The sequence below is a fragment of the Ambystoma mexicanum genome, chromosome 7q (genome assembly GCF_040938575.1).
Source record: "Ambystoma mexicanum isolate Mex_15411 chromosome 7q, UKY_AmexF1_1, whole genome shotgun sequence".
NCBI classification, from domain to species: domain Eukaryota; kingdom Metazoa; phylum Chordata; class Amphibia; order Caudata; family Ambystomatidae; genus Ambystoma; species Ambystoma mexicanum.
Genome location: NC_090941.1, coordinates 910,155,894 through 910,181,125, shown reverse-complemented (window position 1 = coordinate 910,181,125; position 25,232 = coordinate 910,155,894). Strand labels below are relative to the sequence as shown.

Genomic DNA, 25,232 nt, shown 5'->3' with positions numbered 1-25,232 from the left:
TAATATATATACTCCAAACCATGGGTTTTGGGACACGGTGTGTGCTGCTACAGCACTGCCTAGAAGGCAAAACAAAAAAGACGCTTTGCTTGATTCAAAAAGGCGCTCCTTCTAGCTTATACCCACGCTTCAGGCATCTGAATTCAGTACTGTGCCATCTGACCAACGTTTTCCAAACCGTTTTTCAATGTGAAAATCACATTGAAACATCCTTTGTTAATCAGCACCTATGACGATTTCCTCCTTAGGCCACACGTAAGTGCACTGATTAAATTCTATCAATGTATCTTGTGTTCCAGAGCTGGTGAACCCTTGCACTAATTTGGCATGTGTTGGAGCTTGTGTAATCAGACCCACTTCTATAACCTTTAACAGGTAAATATAAACTCGATGACCACAGCGCAATATTTGGGGCCCGATTATCAAAGATTTGCACTTGTGCAAAAAAGCAGAGCAAATGGATTTAGCACCAATGTTGCTGCTTTGTTAATAGAGAATGGAGAAAAAAGGTTTAACCCCAAGCAGCATTATTTCAAATGTTTTCACCTGGGGAAAATTAAAGCAGGCTGCTATATTCAGGATGTGTGCTGCGTAACATATAAATAAATGTAGTAGATACCCTTTGTTGTATGTTAGTCAGCAAACATGGTACAACAAACAGCCTGATTCATTTTTGCTCGCATGCACACACGTTTAGATAATATGGACTGTGACAAAATCTGTTTGCTCCATTTTGTGTTATCAAACACTTGCCCGCTTTTAGAACCACTGCAACTTTTTTATAATCTGTCCCTTGCATCCTTGTTCTAACAGTTCAGATATCCTGCAGGGCAAAAGAGCCCTTTTGTGACACCATTGAGGAGCATTTGTCTATTTCCAAATCTTTGAAATCACCCAAGTTCAAGTAAAGAAGAATTAGCATGTTATTCTTGGATACATTTTGTAGTCTTGTTTACCAAAAACTATTATATGTTCAATTCTAACAATACAACTTTTTGCAAACAGGAAACGAGCTGCATTTTTATTTTCACTGAGGAATATGCTGTGTGCTTAGACGAGAATCCAATGGTAAAATTAAACAAAATGCCACATGGTGGCAGCATTTCATGTTAAATAAATACACTGATTCTGAACGGAGCATGTTCGCATACTGAGATTTTACTGTTAGTCATAAAAGGCAGCCAGGCATTACCATATTGTGAGTACAAATATTTAACAGCTGATGTAAAACACATCTGTATTTGTATTTACAATATTGTAGACTCGTCTTACCGTTTTGGCCGCCCGATATCCTGAGGTTACGGGATATTTCTGGCGGTGGAGGCACTGTAAGTTCCTATTCCCGTGAATTCCCAGGGGACTCGCGGGAATGGGAAACCTGAAGCACCAGCTTCAGTATTTGTTAATGCTGGTGCTTCAGCATCTGCCAGGCCTGCATGTAGTTCTGGCCCCTACCGGCAGACTTAGGCTTGTAGTTTGCCAGTCTAGAAAAGGTGCCAATAACCGTTGTTCCTGTACTTTTTTCCAGACTGGCAAACTTGTAATGAGGGCCCTATTCTGTAGCTAAAGAGCATAACGTTTCATGGCTTAACAAAAGTAAATATCTAAAATGTTGACATTGTAATGTCGGCATTATTTAGTGGGATACTGCCTTAAACGTAGTGGATGATAACATGCACAAAGAGACAATGGCTGTCATTATAAGTATGGCGGTCTAGAAATAAGGGTGCCAGCAACGTACCAGCACCGTTTTGAGACTGTCATAGAACAGCAATGCTGGTAGCGTCCACGGATCCCCCAGCAGGCCAGACCTGCTGTTTTTTCAGGCCCCTACCCACGTAGTTGTCACTGAAGCACTGGCAGCTTTAGTAGCGGTGCCAGTGCTTAAGTGACCCCATTTCCACCGCCACTTGTGATATCCCGGTAGCACCAGGGTTTTACCAGCTACCCCATAATGATCCCCAATGTGTCTGATGTACAGAAACGTTTTGCAATGGCGCAATCTCAGTGGAGCACACTTTGTAAATCAGACCCAATGTATTCTATCATGTTACAAATACTACAATAAAATGCGCTATTCATATTGACCAGTTTGCTTTTAGGCAGTCATATTGCGGTGTACATTTAACCAGCTCTATAATTCACTAGAACTTAATCGCTGAACGAGGCTTTATGATCTGAACAAGTGCAGTTTTTTCAATGCTTCAGTTTTTTGTGTTATTTTAGAAAATAAATTGTCTCTAGACTACATTTCATGACCATGCCATCGTGTTGGGTGTTCGTTTCCTATTGCGTCGAGTATATGTCTTGCATTATGCTCTTGCTCAGCCAGCTCTGCCCATCAAGTGTGGGTCTGAGGTTAAAGTCCATCGCTTCCACATCAGTTCATGCAATGCTGAATTCCTTCATGCAATCACATCCGTCCGCCTGTCCTATTACACTGTATGCCACTGCATTACTTAATGTTCCTTTTCAAATATGCAATTCTGCACATCTTTGCTTAATGTACTCACTGTAGAAGCAGAGTGGCCAGAAGTGGGCTGCGGCTGCGAATTGTCGCGTCATTTCCTTCTGGCGTGAAACTGACCCTTCTGGAGTGGGTCTTTGCACTTGGTTGTTTCATTCCCCTGAGTGTGCAGTAGCTTGGAAAAGAAGTGGTTCACTGCCCACCATTGTGTAGTCAATAACATACAAAGCACACTTGCAAACATGCCCATCGCAAACTGTGGATTTTGCACTGACAAGGTGTTTGCTGATCTTAGACAATCAGAGTATACGATAAGTCGATGAAGCAAAAAATGTCAGAACATTGTCTGTGGTTGCCTTTTTGTGTAGCGAGTGTTGTATTGAGACCTATGCGGTAGCGTGGTGTTAGATAAGGCATCACCACGCGAGTACAATGAATGGGGTGGCCCACGCCCAGGAAGGGCAGTCTCCATCAACTCCAAAACCTGAGTGATTAATTAACTTCCCCCTTTATCTCGCTTAGCTGAACTCACTTCAGTCCCATTAAGATTACCCTTTTCCCAAATACACCAAGACCAGCCAGCACTGGCCCACTATACATGAGTAATTCATCTGATGTTTATGGTTTCAACACATTCATTTGTTAGCATGCCATTCAGTCTATTTCATGGATCTAGATAGCAAGAAGAAATACATCCAGTTGTCTTTACCCACTGATATATCCCAGCGAACATTCACCAGCCAATCAGCTCCCAAGGAACATGAGCTTTAATGACAAATCAAAGCCTGTGTTCCATGCTGCTAGCCGCCACCTATCCCTGGGCATCCATTTGTGGGCCTTCCCTCAGATCTTTCGAGCCTTGACTCTCCCACATTCTCCCCACCACCCAGGCCATTATCGCCCCGAACTCTCCCTTACCTGTTGGCTATGGTGCTCTCTGAAGGACTCCTGCATCATCAGCCAGCTACCTTCCTGCCACAGGCCCTCCTGGCCAAGTCACTATCAATGGAAAATGGGCTCAAGCCCCACATTCAGTTTCTATAGCAGCCATGTTTAGTTTTGACTCTTAGCGTCCCGTGGTTGTGCAATCACAGAGGCCCTTGTTTGTGAATGTATATTGTGCCCTTAGCACTGTTGGGGGCTGTCCCCAAGTTGCTCATAGCAATAATGTGCAGTTTTAAGGGCCATACCAGGCGGTAACATCTTGTGGCCCATGCTAAAGGCCTTTCCCTCACTTGGGTTCCTTAACTTGGCCAAAGTCCGTTACCGCCTAATATGGACTTTATTATTGCTCAGTCAACAATCATCAACAATAGGGATTCCAGAATGTCCCTTTATTTGATGATGTCTGTTGGAGAATGGTCTATATTAGTACCCGGCGAGAGTCAACCAGAATGTAAAACGCATTCTGATTGGCTCTTGCCGTGTCGTTACCCAGCCGAGAATCCCTCGGCCGGGATTCCATTGCTTTGTCCACGGCGGAGGGCGTGGCAGCCCCTCAGCCAATGAGGAGGCTCGAAGCGGGGCCATCCCCGCTCCGAGCCTCCATACGGCTGGAGGTTGCCATGGTCCCCCGTTGGGGATCCAGGGTCGTTTTTATTTTTTTTCTTGTCCCTCCTGCCCCCTTCGCTTCGCTCTGATATATAACTATGGGCCCTGGGGCACCAACAGACTCGCGGCTTGGGGCATATTGCTTAAGTTTTGTCTACATAGGAACTTGGGGACTACAATCAGAGGATTGTCCAGTGCTTGCCAATGCTTATGAGGGAAGGGATCATGTCCTCCGGTTTGTAACATATGTGTTTAGTTAGATTTTCACTTTAAAATGAAACACATCTTCTTTGTTTACAATTTATATGCAGGTTTATCAACACATGAGGTAGGTGAAGGCATACACAAAGAAGAAAACATGTATTTGTTGAAATACTACAAATATAAACCAAACACATGCATTGTACTGGTAAAATACAATACAATTCTTTTTAAGCAAAGATGCTGTGAAGTCAATCACTCATCACGTTATATGTAAGTCATACTAAAGTGTGTTATCCTTTTCATAGGTCGCTACACATGACAGTACTTTTCCATCAGTCCACAATCTATATAAGAACAGGTAGGAGAGCTCCAACTCATCATCATCATCATATAACTGTATTCAGATACAAATCAATATAAGCATCAATCATAAAATAACATACAAATAAATGTGCATAACACTTTACAGTTAGATAATCAAGTGAAAAGTTATACAAAAGGATTTCTGGCAAGGCTACCAAATGTGGGCGAAAATAACCCTTTTCAATTCATTAAATCATTCAATATGACACCTTACTGAAAGGGCCTAAGCCTTGGGCATCATTCAGTTTTCTCATTGTAGTGTATTGATTTCATTTGCCATACTGCTTCAAGAGATGAGGCCCCAGCAAAGATTGTGTCTTGTTTTGTAGTATCCACACAAAGCTCATATGCCTCTTTCACTGTACCGATGTTAACATTCTTGAATAAGGATAAAGGCCACTGTTTCCAAGGTTCTACAACAGTGGGCACCAAAACAATTAATGCCTTACATCTTCAATATGCAGACACAATATCCATGAAGTGCTGGACTCACTGATGCAATTCTTGGTGTAATTTGTGATTGGCAATGCGCCCTGGCTTTGCTGGCCTCTCAACTGTGTGCCAATAATATGAGTCATTATGGATGCTGACTGTGAGGAGTACCATGCAGCAGTGGCAGCGAGCTGAGGGTGAGAGCAGGTAGGTGTAATATTTGGAATCTGTGTAAGTATGCCGGTATCTGTATGAATGTAATGTGTGCGTGGGTGGGGGATTTGGATGGATGAAGGCAACAACTAGTGGGTGGGACTGGACGGGAAACAAGGGAGGAGAAATCACTATGTGTGTAGAACAGTTGGGGAAGAGAGAGGCGAGGGCCACTATTGCTGCAGGAGTTCAAAGTCAATGGGAGGGGCCTAAATTGTTGGCACATCCACTAAGGACATGTTCTCTTACAGTGCCATGGCATTTTTAACTGCCAATATGGCACAAAAGAGTATGTGGGTATTCTGGCCTACATTAGTGTTTTCTTTCTGTGACGTCACTGGCATTGCATTTTGCATGGACATTATGGCAAAGCCAGCATGATGATTGTTTCTGTGTGGGCATTCTGGCCTACAATGCTATTTTCTTTCTTTGGCATTACATTTTTTACTGACATTTTAACCAAGACACATGTTATGAGGGCTCTGAGTTGGAAAGTCTGGCCTACATAGGTGTTTTCTTTCTGTGACATGCATGTTTTACTGGGACGAAGACAAAGACAACATGATTGCATGTGGCCATTTTCGCCTACATTGGTATATTCCTTTTTTTTGCATTGTATTTTGTGCTGGCATTATAACAACTCTATCATGATTAGTGTTCCTATGTCGACAATCTGGCCTATATTGGTATTTTGCTTTCTTCTTTTTGCATTCCATTTTTTTAATGACATTATAGCAAAGCCAACATGATGAGTTTTCTTATGTGGACATTCTGGCTTGCATTTGTGGTTTCTGCCATCATTAGCAGAGCCAACATGATGGGTGTTCTTATGCGGGCTGGCCTTCATTGGATCAGCCAGAATGGACATGTTTTCTTATGGCAGCATAGCATTTTACTGGTATTATTGACAGAGCCAACATGATGAACGTTCCTATGTGTTCATACTGGCCTTAGTGCAGCCATTGTGGACATGATTTCCTTTGGTGGTACAGCATTTGTTACTGGCATTATGGGCAAAGCCCACAGGAGAATGTTCTTACAAGGTGATACTCGCATATATTTAAGTCGGCAAGGACGTGTATGGACACAGCCAGCATGAACATTCTTTTACACTGGCACAGTATTGTCATACATTTTGGGCCAAGGCATCATGAAAAGGAAAAGGGAATTGGAAAATGTTCCTGTGAAGTACTGGTTAGTTGATAACTAGTGGACTTTTCATTATTGTGTTTCCTCACAAAACTAATTGTAAACTGTGCTGATTTTTACCCATTGTTTCACAGAAGAATTTTAAAAATATCCTCGCCACTTTGTGAGAGTTGCTTTTTGTTAAGTCAAACAACAAACAAGTACTGAAAAACAATCAAATTCCTAACTAAACTTTTTAAAACCTAACTGATTCCAAATTGTGAAGAAAAAGTGAATGGGCCTCATTACGACCCAGGCGGTAAGTTACCGCCTGGGTCGTACCTTTACCACCATGGCGTAAACTACGTTTACGCCATGGTGGTTGGCGGACTTACCGCCCCATTCCGAGGTTGGCGGGGCGGTAAGTCCCCAATCCCCATTTACCCTTCCCCATTCCCATTTTTGCCCCATAGGGCATAATGGGAGTGGGGAAGGCGTTAATTACGCCACCGTAAATTACGGTGGCGTAATTAACATCAAGGTCCCTTAGCGCCATGGATTTTAACACCTGCTAAAAGCAGGTGTTAAAACCTCCATGGCGCTAAGGGACCTCGGAATCAGGCGGTAAGGGTCGGCGCTGTTTACGCCGCCGTAAACCCCTTACCGCCTGAGTCGTAATGAGGCCCAATGACTTACTTTAGAGGTTATCAGTCAGTAGAGAACGGACAGTGAAAGAGCTTCTCCAGATGGGATAGATCTGTGTTCAGAGAAGACCTGGCCCGCATTATATAAATGCTTCATCTGCACAGTGCCGTTGTGAAACATTTTACAAATGTTTTACTGTGATATCTTGCTTCACTAGGACAAACGTTCACTCTGATACACATGTGGTGCAACATTCTACTTCACAATTACAATGCTTAATGATAAGGGTCTACAATATCACCTGGCAGATAACCCCAATTGTAAGACGTGCCATTTCTTACCCAATGGGTTCACCTTCCACTGCCCCCCCTAATTGGCACATGCAATGTTAATAGCTATCTAGTGTTTACTGTGACTGATACTGCTAATCTCTGCATTTTTGTTCACAATCATTACAATAAGGTGTACACTGTTATCAAACTGCACCAAAGCTACTTTTGAAACCGATGGCTTGCTGTTCATTTCAAGGATGGAACGACTTGATTATTATAGGAAAGATGGTACAGCTCCTATGAAAAAAGCACAAGCCCGCGCACACTCTCTCTCTCTCTCTCTCTCTATCCCCCCCCCTCTCCAACCACCACCACCGCCCGCCCCCGTGGGGTAGCCCTCTGTTAATGTGCAATATTGGCCATTTGGATCAGCAGGAGCACATACTCAATGTTCACCTGAAAATAGCGAAGAGCATTTTGGGGTCACTCCGTCTCCAGACCGATGCACATGTGTAGCTATTTGAATATACCTTCATTTTTAATTACTGCATATTTATTCATCAGCCTTTGACGAGATTTGAAGCATAGTAGCACATTAATACAATGATGCATTTGTTGAATTGAATTACTCGGTGATACAGCAGCAACGCGACTAATTGAAAAATATATATACTCGTAGGGGCCATGGTCTAAGAAAACGGGCAAGAGCATTAAGCCCACAATTCAGAACCGACAAACAACGCTACACAAAGGTTTTCCAACATTGTCAGGGCTACACACGGTTGTTTATGACCCCAGTATGGGCGTGGCCAAGTTACTGCGTCCTCTGAGGCCACCACTATGGTCCCCGCTTCTTCCAGGTATGCACGCTTCCAGCCAGACCCCCGTTTCACATGTCCCAGGACTGCAGGCATAGAGAGATAGAGAGATGAATGGGAAGGACTATGCGAGGCAGAACCAGAGGTTGAGATGGGAGATAGATGGCGAGAGAGAGCACGAGAGAAGAGGGGCATGGCGTAATGTGGGTAGGAAACAGGAGTAGTCAGTAAGAGAAGAGAAGAAAGAAGCAGGAGAAAGAAAGGACGACAGAGAAAAAGGAAGGAATGGAGTCATACAAGGTGCTAGAAGAGTGGGGGCAAGTAGGGGGAGTGTAGGAGGGCTTCTGAAGGGGATGGGAGAAGAGTGGAAAAGTGGGCTGTGCATAGGCAAATGGCAAGCAGGTCAGGGTGAAGTGGAGACCCACATTGCATACAAAACAACACATCAACAGGCCCATCAGGGCAGGGAAAGGAGTCAGTGGCAAGAAAAAAGGGGGGTGGGGATGAAGTGGGGAGACATCCTTCCAAGCAATGTAACATTGTGGGACAAGAACCCTGCCTATGGAAATTCCCACAGCAAAAGAGAGCCATAGGAGAGTGAGTTGAAAGTAATTGAAAGTCTCGGGGGATAGCTCAGGGGCAATGTGCTCGCCATGGAAGCAAGATAGCAAGATGACACGGAGCAACACAGGTTTGATCCCCGGTTCTGCGCTTAGAAACCTCTCGGAATTAAGCGTGTTATAAATAACCTATGATATCATGAGGGAGAGATGACAGCGAGAGATAGAAACCCCACTGTGTGTGTGAGAGAGAGAAAGATATGCGGGGGGTGGAGGGACCGGGAGGTAGAAACAAATATAGAGTAACCTAGATATAGATTGAAATAGAGGAGAGATCGAGGGGGAGAGAAACAGGAGAAGGTGCTAGAGAGAGATATTTGGGCAGATGAAATGAGCAATACACAGTGGCCTTTACAAGTTTTTTTTATTTTTATTTTTTGCATTTACTTGTGTTAGCCATCTCCACCTTTTAGAAGAGATCCACTGCTCTCCGGTACGTCATGTGCCACTCAACAGCTCTGATCAACAGGAATTATAACATATCCTGTCATCTTGTCTGAAATGTGCCTTATCAAGGAACACAAGAAACCTACATTGGCGCCAATCATCATATGCTGATTACTACCCATGACTCTGCTGTAATCTTCATAGTCTGATATGTGCACAGGGGGGCTTGCATACACTGGCAAGAAATGTAAACGAGTCATCTGCAGCTGGACCCCTTATGTATCACAATCTGTTCTCAGAAATACCCCTCGCTGGGAATCGAGCCAATCAATATGTCTCCTATTGAATATACGTCAGATGCACACTCTCGCAAACAACACGTCTTGGATTGGCTGTAATCATTCCAGGAAGTTAGAGCTGTGCCTTCATTACATTGGGTGCGACGGTGCTCGTCGAAGCCTTTCAAAGCCTTCCACTTACCGTCCGGCTGATACTGTGCTATCATGGCCACTGTCTGCCCCGCGCCCTTCAGTGCTGCGGCGGCCTGCTCGTGGGTTGCGCCTCGCAGATCAATGCCGTTTACCTGCGGAAGAAACACAAGCCGAGAAGTATCAATCAGTGGGTGCTTTCAGGAGTACACAGATCGATACACCGTTCGCACGGCTCACTGGAAGCTGGAGGTGACAAAGTACGCTGCCGACGCGCATTATTCCGAGAGTTAGTCATTTACATGCAAACTGTTCCCAAATAGGATCCATGCAGGTTGAGTCTTTTTGACAGACAAGGGACAACTGTAACTCAGATAAAAGGGAACAGTGGTTTCCCATTCGGCACGAGAGAAATCACTGATGGGGTTCTCAAAATTGCAGTAGATGGACCAATAAAGGGCCCGATTCATGGAATAGTTGCCCGGTTCAAAGTGACTTTGCACTGCTGAAAAGTAACTTTGCACTGCCGATAAAAACCCTGATTCCTGGAACCGTGCAAAGTGTATTTTTCCCATGCAAAGTCTGGGCAAAGTCATTTTGAACTGTGCTGTCTTTGCACAGACTTTGCACTGCAAAAATACACTTTGCACAGTTCCACGAATCAGGGTTTGTGTTGACAGTGCAAAGCCACTTTTCTGCAGTGCAAATTCACTTTGAACTGGGCAAATATTCCATGAATTGGGCCCAATGTCTCAAATGCCAAGAGACTGAGATAAAAAAATTGGCCAACAGTACTTGCTGGTAAAACTGATCCTATAAGCAAGTACCCTTAAACCAATGTTCTAATTACATGGGGGATAATCCATAATGGCCACCGGGGCACTGACTCGTCATTGTCATTCATTTTGGATAAGCCAAAGCCACCAAAAGCGCTCTCAAGTGATACCAGGCTGGCTTTAACTGTCAAAGGGAAACGTCATTTCGCTTTGACAGTTTAAGTTCCCCAGCGTGCATGCCTGATAGGCCAATGAAAACCTACGGCATTTTGCTTCCCCCGCCTTGCACGACCCCCTACGGATACAGGCTGGGGCACTGCAGGTCCAAACGTTCATAAGGGGTGCTCTGGCATCTCCCAGCAGATTTAGGTCCTCTTGGTTGGTGGGATGGAGACACTCCAGCTCCACCGCACATGCACAAAGGAACCAGGGATGCGCCTGCGAGGAACATGTTTCCTCATTCCTTTCTGTGCTGCAGCGGAGCAGGAAGGATATAGTGGAAGGCGGTGCACCGACTATGGCTGCAGGTAAGATAATACATGTATTTATGCATGAATGCATGTTTACATGAATTCGTGTAGGCATGCCTGATGGGGTTAGTACCTGTGGGTGCGCCAATGAACAAGAATATCTGTTGTGCATGAGTGTAAGGAATGTATGTGTGAATGCACATGTGTATGATAGAAATGAATGAAGGAGCCAGCCTGCGATTGTACGGGTAGGGGCGATGGAAGAGGGGTTATTTGTGCAGCCAGGGAATGACATTTGTATTGGCAATCAAAGGTAAAGCAAACATGATCACTCTTATTAAGTGGCAAGTCTGTTGGTGGGCAAGTCTGCATATATTTCCTTAATGTGGCTTGCGTTTGTTACTGGAAAACAAGAATGACGCAAACATGAGGTCATGTCATCCCTTGATAACATTGTGATATCGGGTGAATTGACTTGCAATTATTTGTAAAATTTCCAACTTTTGGGGCGCCTTGCAGACCAGCGCCATGTCACTAAGAGGCACTGAAGGGACACGCAAGGTTCCCTGGAATGCACTTTTGAGAGCACCGCCGTAGAAGCAAAATGTTAGCTTTCCTACCCAGATGGACCGCTATTTGTGGGAATTTCTAAACACGAGGGTGGGGCCTCCTGAAAACGGCAATTTTAGATGCTGCAATTCAATTAGAAGACAGCACACTACCCAGTGCTATTCTACGATAGCCCTGATGAAAGTGGTCTAATAATAACTCACCACTGAAACCGGTAGGATTTTTGTGACTTATTAATACAAGTGACAAACCAGGAACTTGATTACAGGCTACCATTTGATCCTCTTATAAACCAAGGAAGAGGACTAAGATATACTCTATACTGTGGATGGAGCTTCAAAAACTGCAAAACTCTATGTCAAGTGTACAGTAGAATTTACCGAGCAAACTCGATTTGTTCGCTTTTTAACTGTGTTTTTAGAAATACACACAAGTGTTCTCTCACTAATTTGTTTTCCAAGGCCAAGCACTATTTTAAACTCTGCATTCCATAGAAATCAAATAAAATTGGCAAATATTTCACTTGGAAAGCAGTCTACACACAGGGTAAGAGAAACAGAACCCCAAAAGTTGGGAATTTTACAAATAATTGCAAGTCAATTCACCCGATATCACAATGTGGGACTATGATGATTAAGGGAAGATTCGGATGTAAGCCCCCCTTTTTAGTTCAATACGTGAATGCTTATCCCTTGATAACGACCATTAAATGTGCCATTAGCCTATTTGACCTGGAGGGGACACATTATGTGAGCGACTTTACACAGATTCAAAACTTGTATCAGGATTGGAGGTGGAGCTTTTCAGTAACTCAAATCAATTGTTCATGGCCACTCTTTCTGTATAGAAATTGTCTGTTTTAATTCTCTTACTTCCCCTGTTGTTTTCAACACAGCTCAAATATCAGTCCTCTTCCCATGACGTCATGGCACTTGCAAGTATACACAAGTCTGCGTCCATCCCTTATTGCATCATTCAGATTGCTATGCCAAGCATGCAGTGATGCTTGCACAATCAATCAGTCATGATTGTGTGAATGAGAGTAAACTGGCCATGAATGCTGTCTGGTTCTGAAAGCAAGTTCCTGCTCTACGGCCTAAGAGAGAGGTTCCATTTACCATTTGACTGTTGACCCATTTTAGTGCTCTCACTACTCCGGTTCGGTTATAAAGGTAAGGAATTTTGAAGTACCCTTCGCCACTACCCTCTCATTAACTTCAAATCAGCAACTTAACTAAGGTATGCCACCTACACAATCTTAGCTTACTGCACATGACAGAAGTGGCATGCGCATGAGTACTTCAGGAACTGACCTACTGGAGCAGAGTACAATACTTGTCTTTGGAAAACATGAAACAGAATATTTGACCTGATACAAGACCCTGCGTCCCAGTGAGTGACCTCGTACCTGCGTGCAAAGTGCTGTGGTTGCCTAGGACTGTAATTGGGAAGGGGGTTCGACAATCACCAGACAGTCTACAGTGCAGACAGGAGTGGACTGTAGGTGAGTGGCCATTCTCTTAGCTGTTCATTGGTTTAAAGGCTGTGGACACTGTGCAGAGGCTCTGGCTGCACCACACTGTGCTCTTTAGTTCATTGTAGAGTGACATGTACAATACAATCTAGCGAAGCAGGTAGATACTACCTCGCCAATTCTCGCCCCCTCACCGCCGTCATACTGGAACAGTCGGAGAAGAGCTATAAATGGGACCCCCTGCATTGTTTCCATACCACATCCAGTGTATGAGAAATGCTATGCACTCAGACATCCATACAGAATGTACCCTCTCACTGAAAGTGTCAAAGGATGTTGCATGGAAGAATGCTACATGATATGGCATTTATAACGCGCCTGTACACAAGTGTTTCTAGGTGCGACAAGACAAGGAGGGGGCAACATAGGGAGGACAAAACAACAATCTTACTGGGCCTTGTGTCATTCAGATCGCGCAAGAGCAGGGAAGAGGAAGTGCTGTAGGGGCGGGTAGAGAGAGAAATGCAGGTAACTCAAAAGTGCAGCCAGCGTGTGGCTCAGTGGATGTAAATCAAGAAGTGCAGCCATTGGGTGGCTCATAAGTGCAGAGAGAACAGACTGTAGGGTTGCAGATAAAGACCACAAGTGCTAAGGGAGCCGGGAGGCATTGCGAGGTGCAACTGGACATGCAGGAGCCTGGGTCTGAGTTCAGAAGTTTTCCAGGTGGCCAATTCATAGAGCAGTCGGGAATCAGCAGGGGAGAGGAAGGGAGAAAGCGGAAGCCAAGAGGAAGGCCTAATGTTGCTTCCAGAACTGGAGATGGTTCTGCTCAAGTTTAAGAGAGGCCTGGAGGCTGTTCCAGAGGGAGGCCCCAGCCGAGGATAAAGATCTGCACCCAACTCTCTGCTTGGCAAAGCGACATGACCCTCAGAGAGTTGGAAGTGGGTGAGCAGAGAGCTTGAGAGGGGAGATGTTTAGGAAGAGAGAGTTGGAGGTAGTGCGGTCCCAGACCCTAGAATGCCTTGCGGATGAGTCAGAGGCTCTTGAACTTGAACTTTCAGAGCTGGAGAGATACAATCCCTGAGCTTGAGGCCAAGTACAAGTCTTGCAGTTCTGTTCTGGATAACTTGGAGAGGTCAGAGAGTAAAGGCAGGAAGATTTAGAAAGAGGCTGTTACAATAATCCAGCCTAGAGAGGAGCAGAGCTCTGGAGACAGTGAGCTTCTGGGGGAAGGTGAGGAAAGGAAGAATACCTCTGAGGAGGTGCAGTTCATAGTTTTACTTCTTAGAGACGTCAGAGATGTGAGGAGAGAATGAGAGGGTGGAGTCGAAGATGACCCAAAGGTTCTTAGCCTCACAGGTAGGAGCAGGAAGAGGGCCCAGAGTGAGCGGCCAGAGAGAGAGAGAGAGGAAAGAAGGGAGCTAGTGTTGTCAGGTGTCTTGACCCACGTTTGAAATACTATGCTACAACATTTGGTGCTGTGGGCTTAGAAAATCCAAGATGGCCGAAAAGCCCACATTTGCGCCAGAATCCAGGAATACGCGCAGTTTTTGCGCACACCAGTGCGAGTGTGATGGGCCAGAAGCGTCATGAGTGAAACGTGGTGCCAAAGGAAAAACAGCAGTGCCTGTTAGCTCAAAAAGCTCTTTGAAATCACCTTTGTTTCTCTGAAATACAAGCTCAAAATGCCTATTTCAAACATTGCAAGATATTCAAAAATCTTACTGAACACCAGTTTGTGTGCATACCAAATCTGGAAAGATTAAGAGCCTAAAATAATGTTCCTAACAAAACTGGCTGAGCTGTGGATGTCAACAGCTTAAGTGAAATTGGACTTAAAGCCACTAAAATCGAAATGTTTAAAATAAATGAGTGACCTACTTTTGAGTGTCACATAGGTTGCAACTGTTTAAATGTCATAGTTTTGAACTTAGAATCAGCGTTCTAGCTGCATGTGTCAAAATTGTAAGTTTGATTTGAATTAAGAAAAACTGGAGCAAAAGTGACATTTGGCTGAAGCCTGGCTTAAAGAGATTGAATTTTGCCCGGCAACTACCCCCGACAGGAGTTGAAACTTGCCCAGCAACTGCATTCACAGGCCTGGCTGCATTCTGCTGCCCCACCGAAAGGAGATCACACCTCTCTGATTGAATCAGAGGAGGGGCGCCTGGGACTAGAGGAAAATGGAACAATGAACTTCCCTTTGCTCCAATCAATTTGGGGGTCGTAAATGGCTTCCTCTTGGAAGGAAATGGGAGGGGCACTGCCTCTGTGAGCCAGCTGAGCTTGGAGGAAGTGGACAAACCAGATTTCACCCATGTGCTTTGGGAAACCACACCCCTCTGGGCCAGAGCATCATTTTAGAAAGATGGATAATTCATAGTACATAATTGTCAAAATTATATCAATAGTATCATGATTCCTGTGATTTTTCTGTGCACATTGTAAGAGGTGTTAGGACTCTGTGGTATGTTCTGGGGGTAGCAACAGAAAATAGAGTATTACTCCAAATGTATGTATGGTAAAAATCTGACACTACATCATCTGATGCCCTTATTCCTTGCGCACATTTGTGTAAATTCTGGAAAGGTTTAGAGGTTGTGTTCTGGATGAAAAGGGCAGAATTCTGCCAGAAGTGAACACAACATCTAAATAATCTAATTCAAACCATTTCCACCTATTTAGAACTGCATAGAAATTGTGTGTCCATTCAAACCAGTGAAAGTGTAATTTGCCATTTTGAATCTTACTTTATTTCTGAAAATTTACCTCCACAAAATCGTCCGTATCTTTTGAACCGCGTGTGCTAGGAACGAGATTTAACTTTCATTTTAAAGCTAAGATCCATCACTTTCTATATACTTTCTTATAGTTTTTCCGTAATTGTGCTTTACGCACTCGGAAAAAGTGCCGAAAATTGAAAACTAGCTCAATCTCACCACATGTTAAAAAATAGCTGTCTCTTGCTTGCATTGCTAAAATTCGTTTTCAACCTGATAACCCCTCATGAATCATTGCTAGTGTTGACTTGAACTAATTCAAAGTAGCTGTCATCTACCCTGAATCTCCTATAGGGAAGTAAAATCATTATTATCATATTTTTCACTTGATTGCAACTCACATTTAAAAGTATTTTTGACTGTTTAAAAGCATACCGGTTGCTCTAAGCTTGCTAGGGGGGAACTGAACTGCTTTTGATTGTATTCCTGAAAACTGTGTGCTCGCTTTTCCATCTCTTTATATTGCATAGGGGGGGAGTGGATTGTCAAAAGAAAAAGTGATCATATTATCTCTTGTTGAAACCATATAAGTTTATTTCTGTGCTGCATTCTTTTCCATCCTTGCATTTCCTTGAAACCATAAACGCATTCTCAGCTACCTTATCCTTTCTATACCAACTCCTAAGTAATTCAAGAAGTGTGCTAGTGTAATATTATCCATTGTTGATCACTGTCATATTCATAAGTGTGCTATGAAATATTCATTTATTCATAAAAGTGTGATATATATATACATATATATATATAGTTTAAATTTTCAAATAAACCTTTTAATTTGTAAAACAAACTTACTTCTTGGCTCAGTGAGGTCAGGGGGATTCAAAGAGAGTTGTGTTATACAAGGGCTTATCATCCAGAACTATGAACTTGTCATAAAAATAGATAAATAAGAGCTTCCCTTGGGCATACCAGACTAGGCATTGACCAAGTTGGAGTGCTGAATTGAAGTCACTTAACAGAGTGGGGGCTCGAGCCGGGACATCTGGATTAGACCTGCCACTTGTGCAGCTTAATACAGTGTGCTAACTGACAGGATACATAAATCCTGTTGGATCGCCACGCCGTGTTATATTGTAAAAGTGCCTCTCAAAAGAAGGACGCTCTAAGGAGACGGTCTGTTTTGCAAAATAAAAGACTGTAAATCAGGAAGGAAATCAATTTCCAGAATGACAACCTTGGTAGATATCAAAATAGCCAGAGAGCACCTCTTACATAAGCTATTTGTGAGAGCCGAATGGACGGAACAGGACCAGAATGTGTGGTTGCAGGCAATCGCGCAACAGGTCACTGTAACTGGGTCAGATATATGGAGAGATCAGTGGCCCTGAGTGAACTATATATGGCCCCTAAGGCCAAGGATGAGCACAACAAGATTGCCAGGGTAGTGGCATATTTATATATGGGAGCCATACAGGCCAAATGTGCTGAAGACCAAGATCTGGCAAATAGGCAACTGATGGCATTAGAGAAGGCCCAATCTGACCTGGTCTCCTCCAAGCAAAGGCTGCAGAGGAGCCAGGAGTCAGAAAATGATAGTAGGCAGTATATCATTAAAATAAAAGAGGATATGGGTATCCTGCAACAGGAAAAGTATGACCAGGAGACCAGATTTCTGGCCTTGCAGAAGGAGTACCAAGAAGGTTTGAACTCCCTACTACAAAGCCAGAAAAAGCTGGAGCAACAACTAGACTTCAACAGGGCATGCACAGAGCAGGTAGCCACCCTGCAAAGTCATCTAGATAGAGTGAAGACAGAGAGCAACAAACTGATTCTGAAAGACCTGGATACCCAGACAGAATTTGAGGAAGAGCGCCAGAAAGCTGGTGCCTTTCAAAGGCAGAGGGACGACCTGGCGGCACAGATGCAGGCTCTTAGTCAGGAAAGGGACACCTTAGGCCAGGAAGTCTGCCGATTAAAAGAAAAAAATGAAGAAAATCACTTGGCCCTCCAGGGACTGAGTGACCTCCAAAAAGAGCATCAGATCTTGTTAGAGAACACCAGGAGGGTGGAAGATGCTCTGGCAAGAAAGGAGCAGGCCAATAGGGATGGCACTCAGGAGGTAACCCTCCTGCAGCAAAGACTGGCCCAGTACTCCAGGACCAACCAGGAGGCACAGAGAGAAAATGAGGTTCTCTGTCAGCACAATGATAGGCTCCAGCAACAGGTAGCCATGCAGGAGAGACTGATAGAGTCTAGTAAGGCCTTAACTGAGGAACTGAAAGCACAGGCTCTTGCATGGCAACAGGGAGCCGGGGCTGATAGAGATGAGGTTTGCTGGGAAAGGGAAACACCTGAGAATAACCTTAGGAGCCCTAGTTCCAGAGGCCTTCATCTCTCCCAGTCCTTGGACTCTGCCACCCCCATGGCCCATGGCGCACATGAGCCCAGGGCCACGGGGATGGCAGATTACTATCCAGCCAAAAGTATGGGGCTCATAGGCCAGTACCTCCCAGGAATGGATGGGCGGGCATCCGGATATGGGCACCTAAGTACAATGCAATTTAGTGGGGAACCCCAGGAGAGTAGGCCCACTAAGGGCATCCTGAAAACCTCTGCCCAGTTAGGTCAGTGGGGGGGTACTCATCAAATCCTGGCAGCAAGGAGGAATCTGAAGCCTCCTCTGAGCATCACAGAACACAGGAGACCAGGTCCTCACATTCTGCCAGCCATTCCCAGGCTCGCAGAATCTGGGAAAACCTGGAAGATCAGACAGGCACCTCTGGGAGCAGTGCTTCTGAGTCAGAGGATGAATGGACCAGGGTTACTCGAACCAAAAAGGCCAATAACGCAAAAAGGGCCTTGCTTAAGGACCCCTTAAAACAGATTAAGGCAATAAGGAGTGTCATCACCCCTTATCACAAGAACGCCAAGTATTCTGTTTGGGAACACTTGGATCTTTACGAGCAAATGATGGAGACTTTCCATTTGAAAGACAGCAGTAGCTGCATCCAGTATGTAAAATGGACATTCTCCCGAGAATACTCCAGTTTCTTTGCGGGGCTGCAGGACCAAAACCATTCAAGATGGTCCACATATAGGGCGGCCATCTTGAAACATTTTTCTGTTCACAGAAATCCCCAAGAGGCTCGCAAGGCAGCCTACGATTTGCAATGTGGGGAGGATCAGGCCCCACAAGAATTTGTGCAGGAATTGAAGCGTGCCTTTGCGCAGACTACCAAAAGGGTGCGCATGGACAGTAAAGTGTTTGTAAATGCGTTTTTCCATGCCTTACCCAAATACATAATGACCCAGCTAGTGAGAGATTTTCACGAGAAAAGGTCACTAGACTGGTTCAATGAACAGGCTACCCGGATCTATGAGGTGCAGAAGCCCATAGAAAATAAAAATAATGCCTAGAAAAGCCCCAAATCAACCAGCACCCCTGCTGCTGCTAAGGTGGCAGAGGTAAAGGTTGCCCTCATTTTAGATTTGAAGATGGGAGGGCCTAAAAACCTGCCTGCACCGAATAATTCTAAGTCCAGAAGGCCCTCGGCCCAGTCACAAACAGTGAGTCAAGGAGGTAGTCCCACAAAAGGGATCCCTCACTCCCCTGATTATGTAAGTCCCCGTTACATAATCCTGGGTTATGTGTGGACTCCTCCAGCCCAAGGGGGGGGTCCAGCCAAGCGCCTAACCCAGGGAACTTCCCTCCAAACTTCCCACAGGAGGGCAGAAATTCACCAAACCCTGGGCAGAACTTTTTTCCCAGGTATCCACCCAATTTCCACTCCCAAAATCATCCATCCTTCTTTCCCCCATTCCCTGAGCCCAGACCACCTAATCCGGGAGAGGGGAGGCCAAGGGTGGAGGGGTACCCAAATCTTCCCAACCCGGGGTACTACTAGAGAAGGGATAGCTACCCTTCCCGGAATAAGCCCAGGGGAGAAAATAGAACCCCGTATCAGCCTGAGCGGGTTTGACAGTTAGAGCGCCAGGTCCAAAATATGGCACGGGATCTGGGTCACATACTGAGGGCTCAACAGAACCCTCAGATGAGCATGCTGGCACAGAATGCCCCAAACTCTGGGCCTGGTGCTCCAGAACAATGACGGGGGCAGCACCCCGTGAACCCACCGGTTCCCAGGGAGGAGGCACAAGGGGAAGGGGGGTGTAAAGCCTTGGAGGAAGCTTCCTTCCCCACTTGTAAACAGTCCCTGGAAACCCAGGAACCGGTAACAAAATCTCCTACCCCTGAAAGTCTGCCACCCAAGGAGCAGAGAGGAGGTAGGAGAAACAAAGGACCCAAACAGACCCATTTTGTGGAGGAGGTACAGATCTTCCAATTTGAGGGAGAGGGATCCTCAGAGGATCCTGGGAAAAGGATCTTCTCCTTCAGAGACGGGGGAACTCCTCCCAAAGAAAAATGGGTCCCAAGGGATCCAAATCCAGACTGGGTAGATGTGGGGACTGATCTAGCGCTGCCCATCATCTCATCCCAGAACCAACAGCATCAAAATCCCCTGGTTCAAACCCATCCTGGTGACTGCCTCCAAAAAGGGGGGGGTGGACCAGACCCGGAACCAGGGAAATCCACAATGGCTCTGATTTCCAGTTGCCAACTTTTTCTTGCAGATTCCCATGACTCTCCACAGAATTCTGCCCAAATCTCTTCTCTCGCAATGTCCAAAACTAAAAAATTAGCCCACCAGTTGTCCAAAAATGTGCATTATCTGTGCCCCCTTGAGGAGAAGGAGGGAAGATACTATGCCCCGGTACAAGTACAGGGGCAGGGTACAATTTTGGCACTGGTGGACACTGGATCCCAAGCTACCTTTCTGTCCAAAAGGGCCTTTGATGAACTAAATGCAGGAAGGGGGGAGAATTACCGTATTCCTCTCACCTCTCTTCCTGGACAACTTCAGAACTTTGACGGGAAGTAAATTCTTGTCTAGGCGACTGCGGATTTTGACATTTAAATTGGGCGACACAAGGTGAAACACCTGGTCATAGTAGTGACTCAAGAGGCCACCCCTTGTTTATTAGGGAATGACCTCCTGAGAAGGTTGTCACCCCCAATAGATTGCGTAAACAAGGTTGTCTGGACCCAGACTAGCCGACCAATAAAATTAAAACAGAGCATCAACCATGTTAGTTTAAACGGCACCTGCCACATGGTTGAACAAAAATCTGACCAAGTAGAATTTCACTTCCAGAACAACCAAATTCCAGACGTGACAGTAATAGCAGTAGGACAACATACTGGTGATGGGGGGTCCTCTCTATTTCTGAAAATCAACCTTCCTTCCAGTTTAAGGTGGTATTCCACACTGGAAGGAAACACTCTGAAATTCTTTACTAATCCACAATCAGACATTCCCACTCCAATAGTCCAGAAAGATGTGAAATCAACTCAGAGCCTGGCTGATACTCAGCAAATTGGAGAACAGTTGTTCATCCCTGTTCAGTTAAATGATGGGAAGGACTCTGTTCTCGCCCGAATGTGTGTGAACAACGGTAAGAGCTTCATCAGCCAAGCCATGTTCCGCCAACTCCCAAAAGACCCAGCCATTCCCACATTCAAACTGATAGACAAATGGGAAATGGACCTGGACGCTCCCAACTCCAAACATCTCCTGCCAAGCAGGTGTATGCTCAAAATCTCCATTGGCCACAAGAGCATAGTTCATAATTGTTGGGTCGTGCGAGATGTCACTGCCACCTCTTACATAGGCAGTGATATTCTCATTCGCTTTGCCATTAGTTTGGACCTAATAAACTTCAAAGCTTGGTCCCGATTAGCAGATAATCCCATGGGCTTTGATGATCCAGAAAAAGCATTTAGGTCAGCTCAATTGCTACCTTACGCAGTTGAAATTCAGATTAAAGAGGAAGTTTCCATCCCAGAAAGGACCCAACAATTCTCCCTGGAAGTGAAAGTTAAAAGAGGACAACAATTGAAGAACTCTGATGCTTATATTCATCTAAATGCTTCTCTCCAACAGCAAGGGTTGGGGGTAAACCCAACACCATTAGTCAACATAGAACATGACACCATTCCAATAGAGGTGGATAACAGCGACTTAAAGAGTACTACTCTAGCCGCAGGCACCATTATTGGAATGGCGGTTGATGACCGACATTTTTCCATTGATTTAGGAAATGAACTGTTAGGACCAATCCCCAAGGACTGTTTTGACAGTGACAGGGATGACAATACAACACCAGACAGGATCTTTACCCGGCATGGGGGGAACTTCCTGGTGTACACTTCCTGCCCTTATGGTAAGGAAGATGTGACTTGTGACTTCAGAAGGGATGAGGTGATTTTCCAGGTCCATGAGGGCTGCCTTTCCCTCTTGAAGCCTCCAGTCCAAATCAGCACTCTGACCAGGGACTTCTCCACCCAGCTGGAGGAGGCCGCTGAGATAGCAAAACCAGAAGTCTTTCCAGGCTTCAGGCAGATGGTGGAAGAGAGAGTCAACCTAGCTGATGCCTGTGTGACTCTGGAACAGAAGCAAAAGTTGAAACAAGTTTTCCTGGATTTCCAAGATCTCTTTGCGGTAGACTCATATGACTGTGGTCGCACCGACATCCAAACAACAACAATTCCCACGGACCCTGGCATGACTCCAGTGTTTGTGAAGCAATATTGCTTGCCTCTCGCATCCATGGAGTCCCTTACTGAAATAATTAAGAACCTTGAGTCCCGGGGAATAATCCGTCCATTCCACAGCACCTTCAATATTCCGGTGCTGGGAATAGTGAAGCCAAATGGCCAGTGGAAACTCTGCACCGACCTTAGGGAGCTCAACAAACGGGTCCATACTTCCCGATGGCCTCTTCCCTACATTGACCAAGGGCTGGCCCAGATCCAGGGGTCACAGGTATTCACTGCAATAGACCTGACCAATGGATACTGGACCGTGCCTGTCAGTAGGGAGGACCAATACAAACTGACTTTTACCTTTGGGGGCCAGCAGTACACATGGACCCGAACTCCCTTCGGATACCTCAACTCCGGCAATGAATTCAACATTTTCATACACAAGGCCATGCCCGACCTTGGTGCGAGGGGTAACCTGGCTTATGTAGATGATGTCCTCATCAAAAGTTCATCTGTGGAGGAACACATAGCGGAGATCCGTTATGTTCTGACACAGTTGAGGGCCGCCGGAGCAAAACTTTCCTTTCAGAAAGCACAGTGGTGTAGAACCCGTGTTAATTTCTTGGGGCATGAGATTACTCCTCAAGGTCTCTGTCCCCAGTAAAAGAAAGTGGAAGCACTTCAGAAACTAAAAGATCCCACAACTCTGCGGGAACTAAGGAGCCTCCTTGGACTGACTAATTACAGCAGAAAGTTCATTGAGGGCTACGCAGAAATCACCAGACCTCTGATTCATCTCTTGAAGGGGGGGTCAAGTGGGAATGGTGTCCAGAACAAACCGAGGCAGTGAGACAGCTCAAAAGAAGCCTCTCACAAGCGCCCTGCCTAGCTTACCCTGTCAGAAACAAGTTTTTTCTTGGAGACAGGGTTCTCTAATACATGCTTGACTGCAGTATTATATCAAAAGCATGACAAGGTCAATAAGGTAATCTCCTATGCGAGCAAAACTTTTTCCTCTGTGGAGGAAAAATTCAACGATTGTGAGAGGGCATTGAAAAATGACCGCCCGTTTATCCAGGGGGAACACATCATAGTGGAGACCCCACACCAGCCTCTGCAATATCTCCAAAGTGACAGAATCCGGGCCGGAAATGTGAGTAATTCCCGAATTACTTCCTGGATTCTGTCAATGCAAGGCTTTCCTGTGGAGGTCAGATACGGCCAAAACAAGAAGAGCCCCTCGCCAAGGTATGGCTGACTTGCTTGATTGTGCCAGAGAAAACTGTCTCGAGGACGAAAGTCTAAAAATCAAGGACAACATGGAGGCATACCTTAATTCCCCACACAAAGGGCCTCATTACACAGACGGTGGTGGACCAAGGTGCTGTTAGCACCTTGGTCCATGCCGGTAAAATACTGGCACGGCCTTGGTGGAAAGGGGGATTACCGCCCTATTCCAAGGTTGGTGGGGCAGTAATTCCCCCTTCCCCCATTGCCCTTCGCCATTCCCATTTTTGTCCCATAGGGCATAATGGGAATGGGGAAGGTGCTAATTATGGCACCCCAAATTGGGGTACAGTAATTAGCTCCCTGGTCCCTTTGAGGGTTGGTTTTTAACGCCTGCAAAAAGCAGGCGTTAAATTCTCCAACCCGCAAAGGGACCTCGTAGTAAGGCAGTAAGGGTTAACGGTCACCAGTACCATTAACGATGGCCGTTAACCCTTACCGCCGTCCATGTAATGAGGCCCAAAGTCTTTGAAGAAGACAAGTGTGCCCACTGTCTATGTGGATGGATGGTCTTACCATGTTGACAACAATGGGGAAAAAGAACTTGTGGCCGGCGTAGGGAATGCATGGGTGAATGAGTCCCCAGAACCCTCCACTGGATACAAGGTTGGTCCCCAAAGTAGTCAGGTGGCAGAGTTAATGGCTGTGCATCAAGCCATCCTCACAGCTGTCCAACATCAACTCCACAAACTGGTCATAATCACAGATTCAGATTATGTACGGAACGGGTTAGTGGAGCAGCTGGTTAACTGGAACACCAGAGGCATGTTATGTGCTAATAACAAACCCTTGAAACATGGGAAGTTAATCCAAAATATTGATGATCTGGTCACCTGGAATGGGATCACCATCTACTGGAAAAAAATCAAGGGTCATTCCAAAGTGGAGGGACCAGACAAAACTGGAAATGACTTAGCTGATCAGCTGGACAAAACCGGGGCAATCCAAGAGGATCTAATAGAGACTGAGTACCTGTGGGGGAAATCCAGTTCACTGCTATCACTAGGTCCCAGGCAAATGCTCACAATGATCTTTCAACTGCACAATGGAGTAAGGAGACCCCAGATGCTGGTTTGATTATGGCTCAGAAGGGGGATGCAATAATTGGTAAGTTTTACAAACACATTGAGGACCCTGAGAACTTTCCCCTGACGGATACCGATTACATTGGGAAAGAGGACCTTAGAGTGCTGATGAAATGTCCAAAAATGTTCCGAATCCAAGACGGTTTGGTGGTAAGGAAATCCCAAGCTGGCCATGATCAGTGGGTGGTCCCTACCTCATTCCGAAGCCTGATGTTAAGTCACGCCCATGATGCGGCCACCACTGGTCATAGGGGGTTTCATACAACACTTGAGATCTTAAGAGAGGTTGCATACTGGCCACACATGGGGCAGGACCTGGAGCAATACTTGAAGGGGTGTCTTGTGTGTGCACAATTTCAGGCAGCATACCCTCACACACTGTGCGCCTCTCCAAAAGAAGGGGATGACACTGCCATGGTCAGATTTGCAAGTCGACTACATAGGGCCTGTGATTCACTCCTCTAGGGGGAATAAGTACATGTTGACAGTGACATGCTTATTTACTAAATGGGTGGAATGTCTCCCGGCCCCAAACTGCAAGGCAGAAACAGCAGCTGCCCTGATGATCAACCACATCTTTTCCCGTTTTGGTCTACCGCAAAGGATTGAGTCAGACAGAGGCAGCCATTTCACCAGCGAAGTAATGACTAAGATGTGGGAGATACTGGGGGTTAAAAGGAAGCTACACATTGCTTACCGGCCAGCCTCTTCTGGTGCA

The 25,232-nt window shown here is 45.5% G+C and overlaps 1 protein-coding gene across 6 annotated transcripts in view; it reads right to left on the bottom strand.

The window, feature by feature from the left end:
* The window catches only part of DLG2 (discs large MAGUK scaffold protein 2), a 5,493,568-nt gene that overhangs the window by 2,125,358 nt on the left and 3,342,978 nt on the right, over window positions 1-25,232 (bottom strand). For all 6 annotated transcript variants that reach the window (XM_069639853.1, XM_069639851.1, XM_069639850.1 and 3 more), the window contains one exon: window positions 9,581-9,683. In XM_069639853.1, the coding sequence (XP_069495954.1) occupies window positions 9,581-9,683 (103 nt within the window). The remainder of the gene's footprint in view (window positions 1-9,580; window positions 9,684-25,232) is intronic.